The 10,602-nt window shown below is 39.6% G+C and overlaps 1 protein-coding gene across 1 annotated transcript in view; it reads right to left on the bottom strand.

Annotated features, from left to right (window-relative positions):
- Positions 1-295: 295 nt before the first annotated feature.
- LOC145357861 (YTH domain-containing family protein 2-like) overlaps positions 296-10,602 on the bottom strand; it is a 31,390-nt gene continuing 21,083 nt past the window's right edge. The window contains exon 5 of the mRNA XM_080211412.1: positions 296-1,187. Coding sequence (XP_080067538.1) covers positions 1,164-1,187 — 24 coding nt within the window. The 3' untranslated portion in view covers positions 296-1,163. The remainder of the gene's footprint in view (positions 1,188-10,602) is intronic.

Here is a 10,602-nt window from a genome sequence, read left to right as displayed (position 1 = left end):
CACACATCCAACAGTGCAGCACTCCCTCAGTAGTGATCCGAAGTAGTGGCTTGGCTTAGGTGCCTAAATTTCTGGAGATTGCAACCTCCCCAGTCCGAACCCCTGCATGGAATATTTGACATGCAAGGTGAGGAACTTATAATTCATTTCAGAAACAGCAACCATTACCAGGCAAGATTCAGATGCAGAGTTGAGTTTCCTCTAATCTTCCCCAACAACCTGTTACTACACCCAGCACGAAAGCAAATACAGCCAGAGAAGGAACGACCAAAAAGAAAAAGGCAAACAAGCACAATCATTTTGCTGAACAGGATATCACATTTATTACTGAGAAGTGATTAATAATGAAGGGCAAATTCCCAACTTTTCACTGTTGATGAGGAGTGAAAAAAGATTAAGCAGTTTTTGTTTCACAAAGTTCAGTGTCCAGAAAATTCCTTACAGTATTCCTTTAGTCCAGTCTTCTTTTTTAATTAGGCGGATTTAGACTTAATTGGCAGCAATTTAAAAAAAAACTTGCTCACTTTAACTTGCGTGAACAGTAACCATTTTAATTTTTTTGCAACAAAAAGGAGGGACAACAGAGAAGTAACAGCTCTTTCCTGGAGCATTTCTGAAACAAAATGAGCAGCATTTTCAGGAAAACGTGGGTCGGGGGGGTGGGGTGCAGTTCTCAAAAGGACCTGGATGTTTCAATTTGGGCTCCATGAATTGAACTCAAGTTGGAGAAGGAATCTGTCCACGTGCTGGCCCAGCTGTGCGATGACTTTTCTGACGCTGTGAAGCAGCTGGTTTCTTTCCCAAGAAAATGTGTTTAAATGTAGCCCACGAACCATAAAAATCAAAAATTGATTTTAATTTTTTTTTTAAACAGAAGGAAAACAAGTTGTACCACTTTGTAAAGTCACAACCGATTGTTGAGAAAGGATTTTTTTAAACATATTTTCCCCACCTAGTTCTTGCTATCGTTACCAAAGTTCTATAGAAGAGGATTAAAGTTTGACAACTACAAGTCTGAAAGTCGTAGAATTCACTGAAAATGAAAGAGGGTGGGTGGGAAGGAAGGGACGGGAAGAGAGGGGGTCTTCATTATCACTCAATTTCTTGAAGAGAATTCAGGACACGACATTTAGGTCGACGTCACATTTCCAGAGAATACATCGTTACTTGACACGACCTTGACGCTCCTGCAATGGAAAGGAAAAGGTTTAATGCTCAGTTCCCAAAGCTGCTGCTTTTTCAGCAAAACACAAATAGCACAGCTAGAAAAGAGAAATTTTGAGGCAAAAACCTTTTACGTTAAGGGTGCTCAGAATATGGAACGTTCAGTTGCTGAATCAAGCGTATGCAGATTCTTTTTAAGATATCTTTTAATATTCCTCTTTTTCAAAAAGTGATGCAAGAAATCTCACAACACCAGGTTTATTTGAAAGCACAAGCTTTTGGAGCACTGCTCCTTCATCAGGCGAGTGGAGAGGTAGGTTTCACAAACACAGCACATATAGACAAAGAATTATATATGGCGTGTTTGTGAAACCTACCTCTCCACTCGCCTGATGATGGAGCAGTGCTCCGAAAGCTCATAATTTCAAATAAACCTGCTGGACTCTTAACTTGGTGTTGAGACTTCTTCCTGTGCCCACCCCAGTCCAACGCCAGCATCTCCACATCAAAAAGAGCTGGGAAGGGAGTAGATGGAGATTGTATTACATGACCTGTATAAAACAAACGCTGGCATGTACAATATGTGCTTTGTCCATTTTACAGCAATTCTTTGATTAATTATCAATTATGTTTTAATGTTCTTAGAATCTATTTTTCTCCAATCAGTGGAAAGCAATTAAGATCTGCTGATGGCCCTGTTGGTAAAGCAAGTATGTCAAGCTAATAAGTAGGTTCAATGTCTGGTATGTGCTTTATTATAATTGTCATGGGTGAGAAATGAAGTACAAAGTTGCACTTAACAGCACTAAGTTTCCTCGGGAGATTTCAAAACACTTTGTGTCCAATTAATTATTTCTCAAAGGCCACCATCTTTGTAAGAAAACACAGGTGTTTTGCATGTATGTTCTCATTTGTTGGTTGTGAAAACAATGTCCAATCTTGATGTTTCCAACTGAGGAAGAATGCTAAGCATAACAATGAGGATGCAGGCAATCACCCTGAGCCTGTTGGGCGGCAGGGCAGGTTATATGTGCAGAGAGAGAGAGATAGGATGGAGAACAAAGACATGAAGGTGAGAGAATGGGTGGGGGAAAAAAATTTTTTTAAAAAAGTCAGCAAGAGGTTAAAATCCTAATTGCTTTCAGTGGTCCCTGCTGGGAAATGTAGGGCTTTGATGAGTATAAGGGTAAATACAATGCTACCATTGTAGAGTAACTTGGCATTTATTGACTAATTCAACTGAATAGATTAGGGGAGGAACCAAGGATTCACTTCTACAAGCCATGTAGTAGCAGAACTTGATTAGGTTTGAGGTGGTGTTTCTATATTCCAGAGAGTAGTAAACCTGTAGAACAGGTTAGCAATTTATGCAATGAACACCGATTCACAGAATTCCTTTAAGTCGAACGCTGAACCTATTTCTGGCTAAGGCAGTGGGTGATCTCTGCTGGGGGGTGGGTATCTTGTGCTGAAAAATCAAGACCAGAACAGACTCCTAAACTAGTTTTGACTGAGGAACTTGTCAAGGGTTTTCTCCAATTGGCCTCAGTTTATGCCTCTGAACCGTGCAGTCTCCATGCAAAGAGGTGATGTCTGTGTTGTGACACATAAGACATCACAACTGTGTGGGACAGGCAGGGTGGACCAGGAAGGACTTTCCCTGTCTTTCATTTTCTGTGTGTTTGTTCTTAAAGTCCTTAGTAAATAACTAGAATGAGTAAAGGATGAGAAGCCCGTCCAAAACCCCCGTCTCAAAAAAAATGTAGGGACAAAAATAGATAAAATAAATTGATATGTGTCATGCATCATTCCAAATGATGAATTTTCCACTTATTTCTTAAGACTGGTGGCACGACCTAGATAATTCCTGTCTTTCTGGACTAACCAGTCTGACACGTATTTAAAGTTTAATATTTACTAGTCGCAAGTAAGGCTTATATAAACACTGCAATGCAGTTACTGTGAAATCCACCTAGTCGCCACAGTCCGGCACCTGGTCGGGTCAATGCAGCTAACCAGCACGTCCTTCAGAATGTGGGAGAAAACTGGAGCACCCAGAAGAAACCCATACAGATACGGGGAGAACGTGCAAACTCCACACAGACAGTGACCCAAGCTGGGGATCAAGCTGGGTGTCTGGTGCTGTGAAGCAGCAGCACTAACCACTGTACTACATTTAGTTCATGTTAATAATGGATTGACTTTGATAAATAAGCTCACAGTAATAATGCTATCCCTATTCTGAGAAAACTTACTATCTTAACCTGAATTCTCAACTTTTTATTTGCAGCAACATTTCAACTCACCCTATGGTCACTTTATAATCCTGCTGCTCTGTTCATTCCCCAGTCTGCCATTCAAACTTCAATTCTACCCTAATGTACTAACTTTGGGTTTGAATCAGAGGCTTCATGAAGTGGGACATGCTCTTCTGTCCCTGCTTTCCACTATTTAGAGGAGGGGAGAAGAGGCGATTGGTGGAAACAACTCAAATTCTCTCACCATTGAGCTATCAATTGTCTGTTTTCAAAGTTCTGAAAGCAAAAGGGCAACTATTACAGAGCAAATCACCAGCAGAAATCTACTAACTTTTATTCAACAGGGATTGCTGACAAGGTGAGTCAACTCAAGGTCCATGGATAACAACTTCATTCTTTGCAGCACAGAATTATTTCCTTGCCTTATTGTGTTGGGATTCATTTTGCATTTACACTACAAAGTTCTTGGGGCACAATAGAACAGTGAGCCAGTACTCCTACACAGGGCACTGTGTGTATACAGGTTACTCAGACACGACTGCTTAGAAACACTGAATTATGGTTATGTTCAAAACTAAAGTTCCTTTTGCGACTGGCATTTAATGGTGGCTTTGGATCATTATCTTCAAGTTTAAAAAGAATTCCCCACACACAGTACAATATTTGAAATTAGTACGAATATATACAATCACAACATTTTGTACTTTAATGCATTCCAATGCAATGTCACATAACTTTAGAGTGTCATCCTTTGGAATGCTCACAAGCTGCACCCAAGATGAGAGTCAGTACTTTTGGGAGAGGAAGGTGAGTCGATGAGAAGGAAGCTGAATTTTCAAGTAAACATAGCACATAGAATTAGCACAGGGGCTGTGATTTGATTCACTATGCCAGCTCTCTGAAGGAGGTTCCCATTCTCTCTCTATTCTTCGTCATTGTGCATGTCACCTTTTCAAGGGCTTATCCTTTTGAAAATTGCCACAGAATCTGATTGCACCATCCTTTCAGACAGCACATTCCAGATCATTGTCTCACTGACTAAAAAACATCTTCCCCACCACCACTTGGCAAAAGATTAAAGATTATATACACACACACACACAGTAAAACTATTCTCAATGTACAAAAAAATACTAAGGATCATTTCCCCCTCCCAAAGTTTGGTCAGATTAGAAAGGTAATTACTGCAAGTTACATTAGCGAAATATAGTTGTGATTAAAACTACAGTCGTATCTTTACTATCCCAACACATATCCCTTTTCCTGGGAAACATCCATCGTGAGCTGTTTTCTCATTATCTTAGCTCACTCATTTTTATTTCTTCTCACCACTGCCATTTCTGCATATCAGTCTGCATTGCAGTTAATTTAGTATAGCTCCAGACATCCGGAAACGGCACATCACTTTCTCCCAGGATATGAAACCCACAAGCCACTGATGATGCAATGCTTATCATCGCCAGCACAAGCAGCCTGCTCAGCTGAGGCACATTTACATCTCACTTAAACTCCAGTGTTCTCCAGAGCTCAATTATTTGGACAAAATGCAAATCGCAGTATAGCCATTCCAAGCTGACAGATAATTGAACATCACAATGACTTTACTGGAACACTATCAAAATACTACAAACTAGTCTGAGAGACCGGACTGCTGCAGAACGCATCTCGTGATGGTACATTGTCATGGTGATTGCCATTTTCTATATATTAAAATAGTTCTTCTAGAAGACCAATTCAGCAGGCAATTCCAAAATATCTTCCCAGTGCCGCCAAGAGAGAGATTGGGAATAAAATGATATTGGATTCTGAAGTCAATATGACAGCATGAGTTGGATTTATAGTCTAGTACCATAAGACTACATTCCTTCTCTTGCAGGCAGATCCTTAAAATAAGGAGAAATTATTTGGCAAATTTCTGTCATTTTCAAAGCTTCTTTTTCAGTCTTCCACCTGTGCAGTATCTACTTCACACCATAATTGTCTAATGGTTTAACAGCCTTTGGTGAACCAAGTTTCAATTATGTATGCCGTTTCCAAAAAGTGGTACTCAGTTTTTCAAAAAAAAGTTTTTTTAAGCACACAGGAGTCACCTCTGCAAAAGTGAGTGTAAATGCTATCTATTGCTTAATTTAGCTTTTCCCTTTTTATCCATGCTTACAGGAAGGGGTCTATGGAAATACCAAAGATTAAGTTTCTTAAGCCCAAGGGTAAACAAATAAATCACATACTTTTCAGATTACAAACAAAATTCAAAAAAAATCTTAAGACGCTGAAGCTCTGGACACTTGAAACATAACTATTTTCTCTCTCCATAAATGTTGTCAGAGCTGCTGAGTTGTCCAGCATTTTCTGTTTCAGATTCCAGCACCTGTAAAATTTTGCTTTTTAATCTCAAGATTTTTTAATCTCAAAACTGTCAGAATTTTCAGGATCAGGTCAAAGGTGAGATGTCCTCTTTTGATTCCATGAAGATTACCGAGTGAAAAATTTCTGGAACAAGTTTAGAAACTAATCCTCATTTGATAAAGGTGGAATTCGAAGATTAAAATATTTTGGCTAAAGGATATCATGGAAAACTTTATGAAATATATTTTGTATAATCCTTGAAATTTTGGAAGGATACATTGCATCAGATGATTTTTACTATTTGTTTGCCAGTTACTAATTAGCATTTACAGCTTAAAGCTCTCAGAGAAAGTTTTAAAAGATCAAGTTAAACCACACACACATTACCGCCACCCACACCACTGACATGCATGGTTTCTCTAATTCTGCAATGAGAGTGTGCTCATAGAAGTACAGATGAGAATAATGCATGCACTTTAATGAATTATTTTTTTTAAAAACCTTGCTTCAGGATTTGATCCAATTTTTAAGTCTTCTCCTCAGTTAGAGTCAGAGGTTTACCGCTTTGAAACAGGTCCTTCGACCCAACTTGTCCATGCCACCCATGTTTTCCTGAAACAGCTACTCAATGATAACAAAATGTTCATTTATTTAGCCTTTTATGCAAGGGACATGGATACAAAAGTAGGGAAGTCCCGTTATGGATGAGGGGGGATCTTATAGAGACGTATAAGATAATGAAAGGGATGGATAGGGTAGAGGTTGAGAGATTCGTCCCGCTTAGAAAGGATAGCAGGACCAGAGGGCACAGCCTCAAGACCGGGGCGGGGGGGGGCAGCAGCAGCAGCAGCAGCGGGGGGAGGCAGTTTAGATCAGAGTTGAGGAGGAACTTCTTCACTCAAAGGGTGGTGAATCTCTGCCCGTTGAAGTGGTGAAGGCTACCTCGCTAAATATATTTAAGTCACGGGTAGATAGGTTTTTGACAGACAAGGGAATTAAGGGTTATGGGGAGAAAGCAGGAAAGTGGAACTGATCCACTTCAGATCAGCCATGATCTTATTGAATGGCGGGGCAAGCTCAAAGGGCTAGATGGCCTACTCCTGCTCCTATTTCTTATGTTCTTACAAATTGTACAGGGCATTGGTGAGACCAATTGAGACCAAAACTGAGTACCATATTCAATTTTTGTCTCAATTAAGGAGCGATATACTTGCATTGCAGTCAGTTCAGAGCAAGCTCACTTACACAAAGTCTTAAGAAAAATGGGCAGGTTTGGCCTATACTCAGTACACAACGAGAAATGATCTTATTGAAACATCGGTATGAGGGGGCTTTTCAGGATATACTGAAACAACATGCTCCTTGTGGGGAGATCTAGAAACAGGTGCAATTTCTAAATGAGGATCTCCTTAGAATGGAGATGAGGGATTTCTTCGCTGAGGGTCATTAATGTTTGGAATTCACTATCGCAGTGAGCGAGAGAGGCTGGAGCACTGAATATACTTAAAGCTGAACTGAGACATTTTGATTTGCACAGCAGTCAAAGATTAATTAGGCCAAGGACAGAGTAGGGGTGGCAAAATAAAAATTAAGGCCCGAATCAAAGCTGCCACAATCTTGCTAAATGACAGTAGAAGCCAAAAGGTCCTGATCCTATTCCTCATATTAATTTTGTGTCTATAACAAGTGCCTGCAATCAGAATTCTTGCACTGTCAATCATCTTTGGCTGGTTAACTCCAGTTTTCTCTCGCTTCCTAAAAATTGAAACGAAAGAATGGTATCTCAGCTAAACCGAAAACGAGAACATTTTCATTTACTTCACTACCTTATTAAGAGGGGAGGGAAGAAAGCCAGGATTCCTAATTCTGATCACCACATTGCTTGGTAAAATGATTTATTGTATGAATGTGTTGGGAGGAGGAAAAACGATCATCAGCTTCTATCACAATGTGCATCTTGTAATATAATGAACACGTGCACGGTACATGACGACATTTGGCTGGAATGCTGTTCCATGGAAGCCAGTTTTCAACTTTAAGATAGCAAAAAAAGTTAAGGAAAATAAAGAAGCAATTTTAACACCCTCTAAGAATTTTCTTGCAGTCTGAATATTTGTTTAATCTGTGCACTGACAATAGTTTAGGATGAAGGCGCAAGTCATCAGTGCTGGAGTTTGATGTGGTGGCAGGTGGTTTAATTGCAGTGTCACCAATTCATGTCTTTCACACTATGGCTGCCCAACTTTCAGTCTCTGTGCTACATGAAGCCTTCAAGCTTCTATAACTTGCTTCGTCTCTTATTGGCTGACTTATCTTGATTGAATATTGTGGACAAGAATTGGAAAGGGCTAATTTTGGTTGCATCACTTCATTGGAGGATAATTTCCAATCAGTGACTCTAAGATAAATGTGAATTCATGAGAGCATGAATTTTTACTTCCAAGTACCAGAAATTCCACTCAAATCCACAAAGGAAAACATCCCCTTGTTGCACATTTAGCTTTTTGAAGCCATCAGGATTCTTTTAAAGCAGATGTTAGGTTCAATTTGTTCCAGAGGTGGATGTCTATAATTCCAATACATAACATTTTAATATAAAGATAACATTTAGGTTTAGAAAAAAAATCAAAGACTTCCTGTTCTTGATCACTTTCCATTGACCAGATGGTATCAGGTGAAGACAGGGTCAGGCACAGCTCAATGGCCCCTTCATCAGTAGAACAGTATGCTAATTACATACAAGAAATGCCAATTAATTAGGTTTCAGCTTCCAATTGTTAAGCGGTACCATTGCAAGAATCAATATCTTCAGAAAAGCAAGAGAGTAAAAAGTGGCAAGCAAAGTTTTGAAATAAAAACTGGCATAAGTTGTATATAACTCCTTTGGCTTCATACAACTTAATATTTGAACCATATCAAATCCTTAACTGGCCCAGTAATCAATATTCAAGCCAGACAAGTCTGCAAACATATCAGAATACCACTGACAACTGACTAGCCTGACTGACAATAGAAAGCTGGAGGGGAGTAGATCAATCACTGCCAACTGGAATTATTCTGTTAGCTCTTGATAATCCTATAAATGTAGTACTGAGTGAACAAGTATCTGATGTGGAGATGCCGGCATTGGACTGGGGTAAACACAGTAAGAAGTCCCACAACACCAGGTTGAAGTCCAATAGGTTTATTTGGTAGCAAACGTCACCAGCTTTCGGAGCACTGCTCCTTTGTCAGGTGAGTGGGCTCACCCAACGAAGGAGCAGCGCTCCAAAAGCTAGTGGTGTTTGCTACCAAATAAACCTGTTGGACTTTAACCTGGTGTTGTGGGACTTCTTACTGAAGAAGTTTCTAGCAGCCTGATGTTGCATGCACCTTTAGCCGTGCAGCAGTACTGCTGCACACACTTGATCAAGCTTTGGTTCTGCGACCCTCACTTGAATCTGGATTATATAGATGGGTGTGCTATATTGGGGAAAAGGCAGCACGCTTTCTATTAGGACAATGGGGTGTGATACTTTCAACAGTTTGGAAGTGATGGATTTCTATGCACCTAGCTAACAAAATAAATTATCTTAATCACCACGGAGAAAAGAAGACATGGTGGTACTGTCACAGTACTAGTAATCCAGAGGCCCCATCCAATGCTTTGGCGGACATGGCAGCTAGTGGGATTTGAATTCAGTTAATAAATTGCAAAAAGCTGTTCTGAGTAATAGTTATCAAAGCTATCACAAATTGTTGTAAAAAATCCAGCTGGTTCCTTTTAGGAAAGGAAATCTACTGTCCTTATCTGGTCTGTCTGACCTACACAGGCCCCAAGACCTACAGCAATGTGGCTGACTCTTAACTGCTCCACTGAAATGGATCAGCAAGCCCTTCAGTTCAAATGCAATTAGGTTTGGGCAACAAATGCTGGCCTTGCCAGAAATGCCCAAATCCCATGCAATAAAGAAAAAAATTATACACCTAGCACAAATACTGGAAGTTTCTAGGCAGCTTCCATGGAAAAACTTCCATACTGTACAATAAAGACATCAGCATTTGCTGCCTTAGCAATATTCACGAGTCTGACCTGAAGTAAACTTGTATTTGAAAACTCTATTTATGCATGTTACAAGAATCCTCAGTTTGGCTCTACAAGACTCTGAAGGTATCCCAAGGCTTACCCACTTTGTGCTCAAACTGGTTTGCTATCCCCAATAGGGAAAATTCAAAGTTTTATGTTTGATTCAAAAAGCTGTAAAAACAAAATTGTGCGCACATTATACATACACAAACCCATAGGGTGGGATGAACATACAGAAAATTGGGGTGAAGGAAATTATACACACAAAGGGTGGGCTGAATCTGTACAAAATTGAGCAAAAAGGAAATTAAGTACAATAGAAGATTAACTATCAATATTCTCCTAGCTCTGACACACTCCGGTGGATGTTAAAAGTTCCATAATACTATTTAAAAAAACAGGAGTTCTCAGCATCCTGTCCAATATGTATCCTCAACCCTTACACTAAGAGGGATTATTTGGTCATGTATTTTAAACTGTTGATAGAAACCGTGTGTAAATTGGCTGTGCAGTTTTCTATATTACAACAATGATTCACTAGCTGTAAAGTACTTTGGGCCAGTAGCAAAAAGGTATGAAACTGCTACTCATTTCATCCTTCCAGCAAAAACTTTTACAGGTCATCATGCTTTACTTAGCTTTTTCGTAAATGCATTCATGCTATGCATCACAACTATGCCCTACATTTACCCCATCAGAATATTTTATAATCTTAAATATCTTTCCCGTTACCCCTTAATCTTCCACCTTCTTATAGGAAAAAACACA

Source organism: Carcharhinus amblyrhynchos, chromosome 24 (genome assembly GCF_965287045.1).
Source record: "Carcharhinus amblyrhynchos chromosome 24, sCarAmb.v2.hapA, whole genome shotgun sequence".
NCBI classification, from domain to species: domain Eukaryota; kingdom Metazoa; phylum Chordata; class Chondrichthyes; order Carcharhiniformes; family Carcharhinidae; genus Carcharhinus; species Carcharhinus amblyrhynchos.
The sequence above is the reverse complement of the archived record's forward strand: the minus strand, read 5'-3'. Positions and strand labels throughout refer to the sequence as shown.